This window comes from Acomys russatus, chromosome 7 (assembly GCF_903995435.1).
Source record: "Acomys russatus chromosome 7, mAcoRus1.1, whole genome shotgun sequence".
Lineage (NCBI taxonomy): Eukaryota > Metazoa > Chordata > Mammalia > Rodentia > Muridae > Acomys > Acomys russatus.
Window position 1 is genome coordinate 2,514,205 of NC_067143.1, and position 17,799 is coordinate 2,532,003.

Here is a 17,799-nt window from a genome sequence, read left to right on the forward strand (position 1 = left end):
CAGGCAGGGCTCTCAATGGAGGGATAAGGACACCAACCCATCCACAAGACTTTTGACCCAAAATGTGTCCATCCTACAACATGTCCTAGGACAAAGGTTGACTTTTATGTCCATGGTCCTCTGTATATTCTCTCTTTCCCATGTTTGTTTTATTTTTGCAAAAAATTATAGAGATTTCAATTAAATAGCTTAATGTTACTACTGATGAATTAAAAAATCAAAAGCAGTTCTCTATCCACACACTCTTCCTTCTGGAAAATGATATAAATAAAAGAATTTCATGAATCTAAGACAAACAATAATAGAAATAATTGATAAAAACAGAATTGGTTCCATGAGATAATAGGTAAGATTAGCAAATCCTAATGAAAACTAAATAATAAGAAGCAGACACAAATCACTAAAATTAAAAATTGTAATTTGTCTGAAAATAGATAACAAGGAATTAAAGAATATGTTGAAAATGCACCTTTCAGTAAATTCAAACATCACTATTATAAATTGAATTATCTTCCTGAAATTATTTGGGTTGGGGGGGTGTTTATTTCTGCCATTTGTTTTCTTTGCCTATTCTTGATACTAATCCTCTGTCAGATAAGTACCTGGTAAAGACTTTTTTCAGACCTGTAGGCTACCTCTCCTCTTGACCAATGATGCTTCATTTAGTTTTTAACTATCAATTGTTAATCTTAACCCCTACGCTATGGTGACAGTTTAATCAAGCCTACCATATTAGCTATTTTCTCCTTTTTATTGTTCATGATATTATGTCCTATGGTGCAGTTCTTGATCCATTTGGAGGTTTTAGCTTTGTAGTGTGAGAAATAAGGATCTACTTTCATTCTTTTACACATAGATTTCTAATTCAACAATCACCATTTGATGGAGATGATCTCTTTCCTCAAGGGTATGTTACTTGCTTCTTTGTCAAAAAATCAGGCAGCTTGGGATGGAGAGATGGATCAGTGGTTAAGAACATTTGCTTCTATTTCAGAGGGCCTCAGTTTCAAGTTCTGTTTATCACATTGTAACTCATAACTGTTTATAACTCTAGAAATTTAAGGTCTCCAAGGGAACCAGAAGTGAAAGTGGTGCATAGACATCCATATAAGCATAATATCTATACCCACAAATCAGGTGGCTGCGGGAGAGTGCACTTCATGTGGATCCTGATTTTTATTGTATTAGTCAGTGTGTCTGTTTTCCTGTGGTACTATGACGATTTTATTACTATGGATGTGTAATGTAACTTAAAATCTGGGATGGTGATGCCTCAAGCAGTTTTTGTGCTGTTTTTGATTGCTTTAACAACACTGAGTCTTTTGTTTTTCCATGTAAAATTAATTTTTTTTCCTATTTCTGTAAAGAATTGCTTCACAGAATTTTGATGGGATTGTACTGAGTCTGTAGATTGCTTGGGACAAGATGCCTAATTACACAAAATTAATCCTACCAATCCATGAACATAGAAGGTTTTCCCGTCTTTTAGTAACGTCTTCAGTTTTTTTCCCCTTTAGTTTATTAAAGTTTTCATTGTGCAAGTTTTTCACTTATTTGGTTAGATTTATCCCAGCATACTTTTAGTTTTTTGAGATCATGGTGAGTGGTATTATTTCCCTTGTTTCTGCCTCAGTTTGTATGTTAGAGAGACAATTTTAGTATGTCCCCTTGCCAATGAAGAGGGATTGCAGAGAGCTAAGATCCAGAGGAAGTAGATGTCTGTACCAAAACACTATTATTGTCTGTGACAATTTATTGTATGCACACATTCACTCACAATGATTGGTACTGTTTACACAAGACATTATAAGACCAAATCTGTCAAAATACCAATATAGATGGGGAAGGAGCTCATGACGTTTCACACCTAACAAAGGAGGTATTACCAAATGATAGTGGCTGGGATAGTGTGAAACAGTTTTCTTCTAGTGGGTTGTTCCTGAGAGGCTACCCATGCTTCAGCAGATGGCCCTGTGCCCTTACAGGCTGCACTAAATGGATTCAGTGAGCTAAAAAAAAAAAAAGGGCACATGAAGACAGCACACAAACATTTTATGGAAAGTACGAGAGGAATTGAAGTTGAAGAGAGGTAGACGATAAAAAAATATATGTATGTATTTAATTTTTTAATCATAAGATAGAAAATATGAACAACTTGAACAGATCCAAAACACTGAATGACACTGAAGTGATTATAAAATGTTTGCTCTGCACAAAGCCACAGAAGGTGTAACTATAAATTATTCCATACAATTAAAGAAGAGGTAGCAGAAGTGTTCATGAATCTGTACCATGAAACTGAAAAGTCTTGCACCAAATGAGGTGACTCAGGCTCAAATAGACTAATGTTGCATGTTCTTTCCTGTATGAAGGTCATAGCTAAGAATTTTGAGATTTGTTTATGTAATTTGGAATGTCTGTGGAAACTTGGAAGTGATTATGGGGCCATGGTGGATGGGAAATCCTTAATGAAAATGGACATAGTGAGACTTATATGGTAGGAAAACAAAGCAGTGGAAAAGTGAAGGTGGTAGTGTTTAAATAGGGATGGGATCAGATTGGGAGAAGATGATGTAAAGGGTAGGATTAACTAATATCAGAGATTTAGTTGCTCTTGAGATGTTCATAATTTGTTACAGTGTATATTCCTGCTGCTGTCACTACTCACATTTTCAGGACCCTCAGTTTTTGTTTTTAAATGTAATTTAGGTTCCCTTCTTATTGCTAATGGCAGTACAAATGATAAAGTGCATTTTTCAATAAAAGCTAAGTAACAGTTGGTAACACAATGTGATGTAAATTCAGAGTTATTGACTGAGCAAAAGAATCCAATGATTTGTTATATGGATTATCAGCATATTTTATACAAATCCATTTGAATCCTCATCATCCTTTTGTCTCATTTTAGTTATTTTTCAACATTTTAAATGACGATGTCACTCTAGACCAGTGGTTCTCAACCTTCCTAATACTGCCACTGTTAATACAGTTCCTCATGTTGTGGAGGCTCCTAACCATAAAGATATTTTGTGATTACTTAATAACTATAATCTTGCTACTATTATGAAGTTAAACATGTGTGTGTGTGTGTGTGTGTGTGTGTGTGTGTGTGTGTGTTTTCAATGGTCTTAGGTGAAACCCTGTGAAAGGGTCCCTCAATCCACACAGACTGAGAACCACTGCCATAGACTAACAAATAGGAAATAACTAAGTTAGCTACCTTAGGGAAGGAAAGAATGCAATGGGGCATCCATAGCTTACTGCCAATCTTTCATGTGCCAGTCCCCAAAATTTCTTGTTTCCTACATATGAGATTTGTCTTCCACTTGGGATCAAGAACTATCAGACCATCACTTGCACCTTCAATATTCTCTTCAGAGATGAAAGAAAGAAAATAGAATTTTCCATTATCACTTGTGGTGAATTGTTCTCAGAAGAGTTGTTTGGCTGCTCACACCTGCATGTCCACTGCTACTGAAAAAGAAAAGATAATTGAAGGTCTAAGGGGAGGTGAGGTCACAGAATCACAGATCCATCCATCCCACAGGCACCAAATGCCTCACTCCAGCTCACATACTGTTTATAGGGACCATGGAACTGGCAACACTATCCCAGACAAGAACTGCTTTTTGAAAAGGGGAGTCTACAAAGGAAAATTTGTGTCAAGAGTCTTGGTAAGTAATGACACCAGCAAATGGAACTTGAGATTGGACTAGGTGGGTGACAGACATGAAATGAGGAATGCTGAGGAAAAGTTCATGTAGCGAAGAAGCATGGGGTCCTGATCACACAGATAATCCTGCTTCTTATTAAAGGGATCCAAGTTAGAAGTTATTGTTAGTACTTAAAATGAGACAATGACGCTGATTTTTAATTAGTTAGAGCTGTGTTGTGAGTTAGTCAGTTGCTCAATTCCCACCTCTGGTATCTAGACTGGATTTTCAAGTTTCTACGACCATGTATTCTTCCAATACATGTTTTTAAGTGTGGGAAGATTTTTCATAACTATCTAGTTCTACATAGAAGAGAGTTTGTATGGGAATCAGATTAGATCTTACTCTCTAACTTGGAATATGCAGCAATACTGGGATAGTAAGCACATCTTTCTAAATTATTAGCATCTTAGATTATGATAAACTTCTTCTTAAAACCTGGTGAATATATTTGAGATACTGTGAGTTTGTAGTATTCGTATGGAAACTTATTTGTTGCATTACTTTGGAAATACTTTCATCATTTAAAAATGACTCAGGTTTAGGAAGTTCATAAGGAAGTGGATATGAAAGTGCAGAGATGCATAAAGAATATACTTTTTCTTGCTGCTATGGTGAATGCTTTAATCCCAGAACTACAGTGGTAGAGGTTGATAGATCACTATGCGTTTTTTATGCTAGCATAATCTATATAGTAAATTCCAGAATAGACAGAACTACATAAACAAACCCTGTCTTAAAAATAAAAAGAAATCCCAACATTAAAAATACGATGATACACTCAAATTGATCTCAATTATTATTTAATATTTTTGAGTTTGCATTTTACTTAAGTTTTTCTGTTCCTTTTCTTTCCCCAAACTCTGCAAAATATGCCTACCCATTTGTTTTCAAATTCATGGCCTCTTTCTAATCAGTTATTATTGGATGCATAAATGAACACACACACACATATATATACATATATATACATATCCAATTGAGTAACGTGAATAGTGTGTATTCTCAAGGCTGTCTGTTCAGCACTGGATAATAGAGTGGTGTGATTTTACAATGGAAGAGTCAGCTCACCTGCTTCCAGCTTTATTCAGTTACCTGCAGTTCTTTGTGTGGAGTTTAGGCCTCCTTTTTATCTGTGGACTTTTGTTTGTTTGATTGTTTTGTTGGGGGTTGGTTGGTTGGGGGAGGCAGGACTTCATGGCAAACCCCTCTACGCTAAGATTTTGCCTGAGGTGAGCTTATACGGGATTTCTACATGTTATTACAACTGCAGTGAATTCACATGTGCAGCATCTCCTTTCGCAGGAAATACCATTTTCTTTTAGTCATCCACTCACTGTCTGTGGCACTTATGATCTTTCCATGCCATTTTCTGTAAATTTTGAATCTTTTACACTCACTTTTTGTACTGGTCCTAAATAGGGAACATGTGAATTCTGTGTGAATAATTGGAAGTCATGCTCTACATGGCTCACTGTATGGACTCATCATGAGGCAGGCTCCTGAGATACTGTGTTTCCCATGGTTCATGAATATGTTCAAATACTTAATAATCAATCTTAATTGACATTGGCTTACACAATTAATATACACCGGCAAATGGATGCCTTTTACAGAAAATTCTGTTGAAAGAACAATTAAAAGTTACAAAAAGCAAATCAGATACCTTATTTTTAAAAAGGGTGTCAGTGTGTATGTAGCTCATAGTTCTGGCTGGCTTGGAACTCATTATGTAGTTCATGATAGCCTGAAGCTCACAGATTTCCATCTGCCTGTACCTTCTTGGGCTTGAGGTTAATGATGTCTACCCTACACCTTGCTTTTAAACATATAACATAATAAAGAATCCAGGAGACTAGTCTAGTGAAGGCCTGTTGAATAGATGTACTCTCTCTGATAATGCACAGCTACTTCCTTGTTACTAATTTCTCCTTTACCAAGCTTGAATTCAGAAATACTTAACCACTCCACGTTCAGCTCTTTTTCAAATATTCATACATGACATCTTAGTAGGTTAGCATATAGCTAGAATTTGTTCACTGCAAATAATTTATGTAGTTATAGCTTATAAGTTATTAGCCATTTGTAATTTTTGTCTATGAGTGGCAAACAATGAAGAAATTCACTTTCCCCATTGTCACATATATTGCATTGCCACTATTACAAGCTTGTTTATGCAGCTAATTTGAGAACAGAATATTTCTTCCTGGTATTCTGGATCTTACAATCTTTTCACTCCCTCTTCTATGATCTTCCTTAAGCCACAGATACCTCCCAGGAATAATACCCTTACTGATTACCCAATACAAAGTGGTCAACTCTAAAACCGTATACACACAAATAGTAAAACTTGACTCAGAGGCATTTTATGTAGTTACTTATAATATGCATTTATATTAGTGTTAGATTATGTAACACTAATACAAAGAGAAAGAAGCTATTAACTCAAGAGTGGGGAGGCATGCCAGGTGTTGGAGGGCCGGAACATAGGAAGGACTGAAAGGAGTAAAGGGAAAAGTGATATAATTCTAATTCTAAATGGTTTAAGATAAGAAACGGTGTAATAAGCTACAGTGTATCAGTTAACAATAAATCCTGAGGGGCTAATGTAGATGGAGAATGATGGGATACAAGTGATGTACTACCTGAAGCCCATGCCTCATCTTCCCATGCAGGATTCCCAGGCTCAGGAATCAGTAACTTACAAGATGAGGGACAGACACACGGCTGTAGGAATCATCTTCTTAATACAAACTTTGGCTGGAGTTTCAGGCAATTCCTATCTGGCGTACAATTATCTCTTGCTTTACTTCAAGGAGAATCAAATAAAGGCCATGAACTTGATTCTGATGCATTTAACCTTGGCCAACTTCTTAACTCTCTTCTGTAAAGGAGTGCCCCAGACGATGGAAGCTTTTGGTGTCAAATGTTTCCCCAGTGATTCTGGGTACATGCTGCTTTTCTACCTACATAGAGTGGGCAGAGGTGTATCATTTGGCAGTACCTGCTTATCCAGTGTGTTCCAGGCCATCACCATCAGACCAAGGCATTTCAGCTGGGCAAGAATTAAAATTAAAGCCCCTCAGTTTATTATCCCCTTCATATGCCTGACCTGGATCCTGTCTTTCCTGGTAAACGCTGATATACTTGCACACATAACTGGTAGTTTGTGCAATCCAAACACAACTCATCCAATGGATTTGGAATGCTGTTCTTCTTTTCCTTGGGAGGAAACTGGTGAAATATTTCATGTTATCTACATGACCCTTCCTGATGCTGTGTGTATGGTGCTCATGCTATGGGCCAGCAGCTCCATGGTTCTCATTCTGCATAGGCACAAGCAGAGGATGCAGCACATGGTCAGGACCAAGGTCTCCTTGAGATGCTGCCCCGAGACCAGAGCTACCCACACTATCCTTCTCCTGGTGAGCACCTTTGTATGCTTTTACACACTCTCCTCCCTCTTTAGCATCTATTTAACTTTTTTACTCAATCCTGGTCAGTTGATAGTGAATGCCACTGGAGTAGTCTCCATGTGTTTTTCCTGCATCAGCCCTTTTCTGCTGTTGAGACATGGTTCCAGTTCTTCCAGGCTTTGTTGTACCTAAATACAGAATATATAACCATCCCCTTTCATAATAAACATGGAAATAAAGTTGAAAGAATTCTCATTTTCTTGTAGTCCTAAAGAAGTTTAAGCCCACTATAAGGAAGTTTAACACTTGTGAGAAGTGATTTTTATAAAGAAACTCTTATGATAAATGCACATGTATATAAATATATAGGTGTGTACTTCTATGTACAAACACATGAGCATGTATTCACTCAGATCATGTTTATTTTCCACATAGAACTATCTTGTGAAAATTGGGAGGAAAATATTCTAATTTCAAAGGAAAAAGCATGTAAATTTTAGACTTCAAAAGAATGCTATTTATAACCATGACAAAGTACATTAACATATTTTTCACTTTATGTGGATGGATGTTTTGTCTGTATGTGTATCTGCATACCACATTTTTTGCCTGGTGTCTAAGGAGTCCAGAAGAGCGGGGCCCTGGATTCCATAAGGATACTAGGACATTAACTACTGTGACATCTCACAGCAGATTGGCTTCTCGCATTTTACTTTATGTAGCATTTCATTAAGTGTGAAGACTTTTACACTTGTATTAGAATTCCATGTGCATTAAATTTTTCTATACTTTTCCATATTGGTTACAGAATTCAACTACATAAAAGTGTTCTAATGCTTCTCTGTTGAGGCTCATGTGCAGTGGCTGAGAGAGACATGATTTGAGTTTCTCCATTCAGCAGAATAAAGATATTGGCTTGGGGCAGCTTTTATGAGGTGAAGAGTAGGGGGAGGTGATTATGTCCTAGGATAATATCCTTTGAGTTGTATTAATGTTGGCTCCCTGGTTTGCATAAGTTTTCACAATTTGCTGCCAGACAGGTGTTTCACTTCCCTGTTGATCCCTGTGTGCTACATGAGCTCTTGTGATTTTTTTTTGTCATGCAACATGGTTTTGAAGATACCCTTTTGGAAGATGCGAGATTTTCCCATAAAGTGTTCAAAATCAGGAATTTTATTTTGACAAGAGTAACAGATTTACACAGTATACGACTGGTTTCAACTGGCTTATGTGTCTTATGTGTATGAATTTACCCTTGGTATGAAAGTGTATCTGCACTTAAAGAACCACACATTCACCCCCATTTGGATTTCAAATGTAAAACCAAATAGCCCACAGAGAGAATGTCATGGATTTACACCCTGAAGATATTTTATACCCATTTGGATGTCAAATGTAGAGCCAAACAGCCCTCAGAGAGAACATCTAGATTTCCATCCTGGAAATGCTTTTGGTTTAACAAACTATTATGGGACAAGTTACTCGGCCTAGTTAACTTTTGCTTTCTTGAAGATACTTTCCTGTTGTAAGATGTTCCCCTTCACCTCCTCATGACACAGCAATGTATACCTTTTATATTACTGCAGCACTCAGAATGGGTTTGTAATATGTTAGTAATTACTTAAGTTCTGCTTTTAAGCAATGTATTCATTATAATTAAAGACATTTTCCCCATTTTGATTAGTTCTTTTTATTAGTTTATTTTGATTATATTTATGAGTTCCAACTTCTGCCCTCCTTACCTGGGCAACTTTTTATCCTCCTTTTTTTCTTAAACCCATCAAGTCCAATTTTTGCTATCCATATACCTTAGATGTGTGGCTTTCAACTGGTGCATGATTAACTCACTCTATGGCACATTCTTAAAAAGAAGTGACTCTGTCCTTATTACCAGCTTTCAATTACCAATAGCTCCTCCTCTGCATGAGGTGTCATGCCCACATCTGATCTCTATGCTGGGAATTGGTTTAGTTTAAGGTTGCACACGTCTTGCGCATGGTGTCATACTCTTGTGAGTTCATATATGTAGCTGCCTTGCTGTTTCCTTGTAGTAATCAATTATCTGTGGCTTTTATTCTTTCTTTGCCCTCTTCTGCAATGATCCTTCACCCTTTGGAGGAGGTGTGTGATGTAGGTTTCTAATTTAGAGCTGAGCATGTTGTATTGAATTCTCTCCCTTTTCATTCTGGCTGACTTCACGTGTCTGTTTCACTGGAATTCATGTTATGTGCACCACTTCTGATAGCCCTTCTTACCTCTCAAAAAGTTATCAGTGTCACAGCCCCTCATAATTGAGGGTCCACATGAGGTTAAAAAAAAAATCAGTAAGAGAGGGGCATGGTATCATTGTAGAGCATAGGAAATGTCAGTTTGTCTCCCCATAGCCAATAAACATGCTTTATATTATATCTGATGAAGTGTGTCTAGATGCCTGAAATGTTTTTAGAGCTTCCAACATCTAGGAAAATTTAGAACGTAAGTTACTATTTGCAAAACAGTGGCATCTATTGATTTCCAAGTTCATCCTGCAAAGCATGTAGTTATGGAAAGTCTTCCTGAGAAGAAGATCCATGGCTGGTATATATAAAGATATAAGAGCTCTGCATGTCAGATATAATAATTTATTCTGATTTCTGATGGTCTCATGTTCTCTTATATGTGTTGACACAGACTTAGGAGGTTATTATTATCTTCTTACACATGGTTACAGGCCATGCCCAATTCTTGGTGCTCTGAGTATGGGTAAATGTCTGAGCAGCTCTTTTCAGAGATCTCCATACAGATGGAAATGGGATTTTAGGCTTTGATGTTAAGTCAATTTCAGGGTAAGCCAGTATAAAATAAAAATTGATCTGTGAAAAGCAGACAGAACCAAATTTGCTGTAAGAGTTAAACTTATACCAAATAGTATGGGTGTGTACTTCACAAGAGAAAGGGGGCAATTGGTTGTTTTTACTGTTCTGTTTGTGCTCACACGTGTGTGCATATAGTCTGTGACTTTCAGGTTATACCATGAAAGGTTGCTAAGAACTCCCAACTCTATTCTTTAACATTACTCAAGGACTATAAAGACTGATACTTATAACAATTAAAAGTTAAAGGATATCAGGGCTGGAGAAATGAATTAGTAGTGAAGAGCAGTGGCTGCTGTTTCAGATGATCCAAATTTGTTTTCTAGCAGTCACATCGCAGCTCATAATCACCTGTAACTTCAGTCCTTCATAACCGACACCCTTCTCTGGACTCCTCAGGTACTGAATTCATATGGTGTATTTACATACTTGCAGGCAAAATATTAGTATACTTACATAAAACAACTTTAATAATTTCCTTCTACAAACAAAGTTATAAGGTATCAGGGAGCATATAGTGTAGATTTAGGAATGAGAAGGGAGTACTAAAATCATAAATATTTTAGCTCTAAGTAAGAAGGGTTTATGTACTGTCCTTGTTATATCATATGGATATTCATATTATCCCCATGAGCAATGTTTGCTTAATCAGTGTTCTCTCAAGTTCCTGCCTCACTCAACAAAATAGCAGTTCAGATTCTGGAGCAGAGCTTCCACATTGCTCTATGCTATTTCTTTTCCCCATCACCATCAGTCCCCATCTTTCTATCCTTCCTCACTAGTCTCTCCTTGGTTTTAATGGGCAATGTTTCTTATTTTTGTATCACTTGTTTTTTAATGCCCATTTTTTGGGAGATGGTCATTTAAAGTCTAGAAGTGTGAGCATATATACTGGAATTTATAATGTGTAGAATACTTTTATTTTCCTAATGTAATTGTGGGCTCCAGATGTAAATCTAACTTTCATAGGTGCCATATGTGATAACTTTTATTTGTTTGATGTAATTGTTATCCTGGAAGCTTACTGCCTTCATCTTCTAATCTAGACCTACCTGGAATCTTCTAGCCTCCATACAAGCCAGTTTAGGCCTAAAATGTTTTCAACCTCTGAGACTTAAAGCTGAACGAGCTCACCCTTTATAGCTCTTTCTGAACTCTGCTTCCCTGGTTCAACTCAGCTGTTCTGGTTCAAACTCCTCTGCAAATTGACAGAGTCAATTGGGTTTCTCTAAGTTTCTGACGTCAAACTAACTCTAGAGATCTAATCTTCTGGCCCCTTCTGTCTTAACTTGTGTCTATTTTGTTCTCTCTACAACCTGTCTCTGTAAAACTATCCCAGTAAAGAAAAACTGTCCCCTCTCCCTTTCTCTTTGCACTGCCTCTCCTTTCTCTGTTCTGGTGAGAGTTGGGAATATTCTATGCTAATAAATGGCTCTCCTACTCGTCACTTTTTCTGCTCCTCAATTAGACATCACTTTCAAACATCAGTTCTTCCTTCCAAAAACTAATTTTATCTTCACTGTTTGGGATTAAAGACGTGTACTAAGGGTGAGCTTGCATTCCAGGCAGATGGCACAGACCTAGAAGGTCTTTAGATGTGATCAGAGCAGCTTTATTGCTAGACTAGAATGCTTCTACAAGAATGTTACCATGCATGCCTCAGGAAAAGCACAGATGCAGAAAAAATAAGGAAGACTTTCAAGTTTATTCCTCAAACTGATCCCCATGGGGTAGAACGAACACACGAAATGATAGAAAACAAAAATAACAAAACCTCAAGAAAAGGCAAGGGAAGAAATCTTTAATATAACATTTTTGTTGGTTTGAGAATTTCATACAATGAATTTTGGTCATATTAACCTAATTTTAATCTCCCTAACTCTCCACAGATGCATTTCCCATTTCTCTCTCCCCTTATTTTTAATAACTGAGTTCAACTTTTATGCTGGACATATACCATAGATGTGGAGTCATACACTGGAACATAACCAATCTGCCAGTGACCACAATCTTAAAGAAAAATGATTCTCCATTCCCAACAGCCACCAATTATCAATCCCTTAGGAAGGGGAGCTTCAAACTAAAATGTTATCTGGTTTGACATTGTGTTTGAACTGTACAACAATCTACAGCTATGCAATAGAAACTGAAACATGGAAAAAAAAGAATTTTGGGGATTTGCTTTATTTTTTGTGTGGAAGTTTTGCCTGCATGTATGCATGTACATGCCATAAACAAGGCCCATGGAGGAGAGAAGACACTATTCAAAATAACAACAGATGGTTGTTAGTAGTTTTGTGGGTATGGAGACACAAACCTGTGCCCTCTGCAAGAGCAGACAGTGCTCTTCTTAACCACTGAGCCATTTTCTAGCAAAAGAAAAAAAAGTAAGACGAAAATAGCCAGCATCTGACCTTGTGTGAGAATTTAGCTTCGAAAGTAGCAGTCTTTTCTAAGTCTCTCTCTTTATATGGAAAAATTCACACATGCATCTTGACATTCTAGCATAAAACATTCTCTTAGCTCAGAACTGCATAACGCACATACTGAATCCTAGCCCCCAGTATTCACATATGAACTTGTATCAAAATAAACTGAGGTTTCCCATGTTCTAAAGTACTGCAACATTTAGCCACAATATAATTATTTATGAAAAATAATCACATCAATCTCTTTGGTGTGCAAACTTAATTTTTAATCTTAAGATGATATAGTTTGGAGGGAAGAGGCTGGAGAAAGAGGAAGGGGGAAAGGTACATAATCCTATTTTAATTAAAATGCGTTAAAATAAAAACAAAGTTCCAAATACAATTACAATATAAAAATGATTACATGTATATCAAAGGACTGGCTTAAGTAAAATTTACTTATGTTTTATTAGAAATGTTTCAATGGCATATTTGAAATGATATCCACTCTCAATTTTAGTAAAATGTCAGAGAAGCAGAGAAAACACAAAGACTTGTGCATCCTCATTTCCCTGAGAATCTGAACTCCATGTTTACTTTTTTTCCAGCATTCACCAATAATAAAAAAGTCCACTTCCAAAACACTCCAAAGGTCTCTCAAAGAGACAAAAGTGAGTGTAGTTAGCAACTGAGATAAAAACTTTGTCAGAAACAATTTTGGGTTCCAAGCTTGATGCCATTGCCACTGACAGATGAAAAGCTAATTTTGGCTCTTGGGGAGAGGTCACAGAATGACAAACCTGTGTTTCAGGATTAGGCTGCCTTCCTTACACACACACTGGCTGTTGGGACTTTAGAACCTATCCTACAGTTCTGCAGAGGGAAGCAGTCATGGGAATGCACTTACTTCAGAACAAAGGAAGGGATTAAATAGTTTGAGTAAGTGCTAATGTTTGACTATGGATTCTGGGCCCTGCCCCCTCTCTCTAAATAAGTTCTGGGCCCCTCTTCCCCGCCCCATCTCCTCTCTAGAGGATAGGCACAGTTGAATCATGCCAGTCATAAGCAAGGAAGGCTTTACATGACATGAGAGAACATGTCTGCTGTTCATGTAATGTTACATATCATGCCAGGTCTAAAGAAAACTCAATTTCCGTAAATGCCAAAAGACAAGTGACAAATGGATATCTGTGGGGCCTATTAGAATACCAAAGTACATGCTAGCCTCCAGGATTCTTCAGTACCACAAGTACCTGCTATACAATTCAAAGTCCATGAGGATCCTAGCTCTTTTCACCTCCACTTCCTGAGATCACATACTTCTCTCTCTGCAGCTAATTCTCCTTGTATCCCTACCACCTCAGCTATGTGGTCTTCCCCTTTCTCTGCTGTCCCTAACCCTCCCTCACGGCTTCTCTAATGGCCAGGTCCAGAATTTTGGCTGTTAGGTGTATACTCCTTTCTCTTTTTGCTCAGGATTCTGCCACATGCCTCTTACTGTTCTTTCTACTATGAAACCTTCCTTTCTAAAATACTATAGAGTAGTCATGTCATTTGAAGAACCCACTAATTAGCTGTCAGGGTGGCCTGTTCTCAAATCTCAGCCAGTTTCACATGCTGGTTGATCCTTACACAATGTGAAACTTATAGCCTCTCACTATAGTTTTTCTCATCTTTGTAATTAAGTTATAAGTATGCCTGCGTCATGGATTCTGAAGAGTGAATAAGTATGATCCATCTACAAAAGATGTCAGCATCATCAGAAGTGATGCCTAAACTCAGAATGCAACTGTCAGGAGCTTTTTAGTAAAAGAAAGTTAACATAAATATCCCAACTAAGAATACTTGTAGCCAGGAAATGCCAGGCTTCAGCTGATTGAGGCTTGCAGTCTATGTATGCTTTATCCTTCCCTTTCAATTTACTTGGGTCCTGAATGTAGAAAAATGGCATAATGGTAAGCAATGAGGTGACTGTTAAAATGATTTTCGTTTTACAGACTGTGGTCAGAGTTCTTAAAAATTCCTTTCTCCTATCTCTTTACTGTATGGCATGCACAGTGAAGCCGACAGACCTGATTCTGATACTCAATTACAGCTAACTTCTTCAAACCAGGAGTACCCCAGACAATGGCAACTGTAGATTGAAGATTTATTTCAGTGACTTTATTTGCAAACTGCCTTTCTATCTCCCCAGACAGGGCAGGGGTGTCTCTTTTGGAAGTACCTGCTTTCTGACTGTCTTCCAAAGCATCAACATCAACCCAGCACTACCCGATGGACACAACTTAAAGATATCTATCACAGGTACATTTGCTCATCTATACCTGATCTGGATCCTCTGTTTCTTTATATTTTCTGTGTTATAAATGCAATTGAGAAACAGAAAACAGGGCAATAGAAATATGACAAGCCTGAAGGATTCTGGATACTTGCTTTGCTGTTCATTTTGACAAAACTGGTACACTGCTGCATGTAGTGTAACTGTCACTCCCTGCTTTCCTGTGCATGGGTTCATGCTTTGGGCCAGTACCGCCATGTTTCCCTTTCTGTACAGATACAAGTAGATAATGCATTTATGTGTAGGACATCCAGATCCTTCCCCACATTCAGAACTACCAAAACTATCCTTCTCCTCATGAGTATCTATCTGTCTGCTATGACATGCCCTCCAGTGTCTTTCACACATTTTGGGGTCTTATGTATCTTTCCAGCTGGTGTCTGGTGAACGTAAGCACAATAGTCTCCATGTGTTTCCAAACTGTCAGCCACTTTCTGTTAATGAGCTGCTGTAGCTCCCTTAAGAACAGAACCGCTTCCTAACATTATCACCAACATGTTAATTCTAACCTTTTAGATAATTACTCATTTCTCTAAGTCACATTCTCAGAACAGGAAATACTTAATTCACATATGGATGACTGTTTACAAAAATGTACATCTGTGATATATTTATCTCTCTCTATATAGACACATATAGATGATAAATGATACAAATGTATGTGGATACACAAGAATGAGAGTGCAGACTGTATGTACTATCCATCTTGCAATGTGTCAAAAAACTGCACATAATATAAATAGCCAAAGGCGAAAATGCAAAGTGTGGGGATGTTAAGATGGATCACTGGCTACTCTTGCAAATTTCCCATCACACACACACATGGCAATTTCCAACTTCCTGTAACTCTACTTTGGCTTCTGCAGGTGTCAGGCATAAAGTGGCATACATACATACATGTAAAATAGAACTTTTAAAATAAGGTGCAATGAAATTGCAGGAGACACCTCTAGACATAACATACTTAGACTCAAGTTATTGTTGATTTTGTAAATTACATCATTACATGATTTTCCCATTTCCTTTTCTCCCTACAACCACCTTTATGCATCCATTTGCTCTCTCTCAAATTTATGGCCTTTTCCTTTCATTGATTTATTCTTCTAAATACATAAATACAACATGATCTCAGCATTGACGAGCTTCTATTGAATAAACAATTGGTGGATCTGTCACTGGGGAAGAGCATTTCTGCTGTCAGCATTCCCCAGTTCATAGTACTTTGTCTAGGGCAAGCTTTCCCCTTTACAAGTTATCATCGTTGATGCTGTTGTTTTAGGTTTTATTGGCCAGCCATGGTGGTAAAACTTCATGGGTGCATCCTCTCTGACATTTCTAGGAGACACAATCTCATAGCAAACTCACCACTGCATTAATGCTTACAAACTTTACACCCTTCTTTTGCAATAATCTCTGAGTCTCAGGTGTAGGAGTTGACATGAACAAAGATAAATTTTGCCTATAGCAAATGCAGTTTATAGTGTTAATAATAAAATGACGTGACAGTACTCGAGGATTTCAGGGAAGATATTAGACTGTTAAGCCTATGACTTTTAGTGGGGTAAGTCATACTTTCTAATAAAGACATTTGATTTATGTGGAGTATCAAGAGAGTTGTTTTCAAATGTTCATAAAATATGATGAAAGGGTTAGGTTAGAAAACAAGGAGAGCCAGAGATAGATTCGATGAGGTTCCCCAATCAAATGAAATGGTAGGTCTGTTGGTTCACTTTGATTCTTGTTTTTCTTTACTGTTAATAATATTCTGGGGTTGTAGGGATAGTCCACTGTTCTGTGATGACATGGTATGGATTTTTGTTTCTCTACCACCTAGAGATATATTTATTTTCATCAATATTGAAACATTCAGATATATAATAAATCAGGGAAGTGTGGCTGTTGCGCTTCCCATTACACTAGACCTAGTATGTTGACAAGGGATAGATGGTGAATCTCAGGAAATACTAAAACATCATGCCTGAAGGCAGAAATCAGAGGGACAGATGTATCTTTTTTCAAAAGCTCTCAATCTGTATGTGGTAGAGCCTCATGGAAATTCCTAAAGAGTGATTTGTTAGCTACAGAGATGACTTAAGAAGGCATATTTCCTTCAGGATATGGAATTTATGGAAGCCATAAAAACATCTCCATGTCAGAGAGGGGAAACACTGTCTAAGGAAGCGTGATTTGGTCTGGCACAGTGTCTTGTTGCAGCAAGTGAGATGCATTACACTTCTTAAAGAGATCCACTCAGAACAGAGAGGATGACAAATCTTGTGAGACAGGTTCCCACTATGTAGCCATGATCAAACAATTTAGATCCACATGCCTAGGCACACCCTGCAGGCTAAGACTAGATAATACCTGCTTGACTGCTTCAACATAAAGCAAAAGGATCCCAAATTAATGTGTGTAAGTCTGTGGCACAAAGACTGGGTGCCTCAGGAAAGTGAGAGAGAGCGAGGCTGGAGTAGAGTGAGCAGAAGTAAACAAAGGGGAGAAATCTGTCAGCAGGATGAAAAAGCCCTTCATCCTCAGCCAAATTCCCAGATGTAACTGAGTTAGACCTTACCTGGTGAGGATCTAGACCACACTGGTACACCCTACTCTACTGCAGAGACTACAGGCCTGACGGAGGCTGTGTTCTGACCTCTTTCTATTTTAAACACGGGGAAACGATGTCTTGTTTCCATCTTGGTAAGGCGAGACAGAATATTCTCCTTGTGTAAGAACATGTGCAACCTTGTAATCTTCATCCAATAGGAGACCCATGGTAATTCCTTCCCAGTGCTGCTTGTAGCTCATATACCCCAGGCAGATCTTGTCTAAGAGTTGGAAAATACTGTAACCCTCCCTAGAGCTACATAACCAGAAAGAAGATAAATTCAGTGTGTGTGCCCCATGATCGGTGTGATGAAAAGAACCAAAAAAACACCTGTGCAGATGTGGAGACTCCGGCCCACAGGAGAAGGTGGGGTGGATGAGCTCACCTTAGCTCCACATGGTATCTGTACCCTGAACCAGGTCAAGGTTCCAAGGAACAAACCTCAACTTCCACAGACGGCCTGGCTT

General features: G+C 37.8%; 2 protein-coding genes across 3 annotated transcripts in view; one reads left to right on the plus strand and one right to left on the minus strand.

Annotated features, from left to right (window-relative positions):
- Positions 1-3,076: 3,076 nt before the first annotated feature.
- Positions 3,077-17,799, minus strand: part of Ppp2r1a (protein phosphatase 2 scaffold subunit Aalpha) — a 37,036-nt gene continuing 22,313 nt past the window's right edge. The window contains exon 15 of one of the 2 annotated variants that reach the window (XM_051148418.1): positions 3,077-3,471. In XM_051148418.1, the coding sequence (XP_051004375.1) occupies positions 3,452-3,471 (20 nt within the window). In that variant the 3' untranslated portion in view covers positions 3,077-3,451. Of the gene's footprint in view, positions 3,475-17,799 lie in introns of both variants that reach the window. The other variant, XM_051148417.1, reaches the window with a different exon arrangement.
- Positions 6,326-7,321, plus strand: LOC127192328 (vomeronasal type-1 receptor 4-like). Its single transcript, XM_051149642.1, has one exon. It carries the CDS (start codon positions 6,326-6,328, stop codon positions 7,319-7,321), a length of 996 nt encoding a protein of 331 aa, XP_051005599.1.

Excerpts from the sequence above, each read along its gene's own strand:
- LOC127192328 (XM_051149642.1), top strand. The coding sequence starts at position 6,326 with ATGGAGAATGATGGGATACAAGTGATGTACTACCTGAAGCCCATGCCT.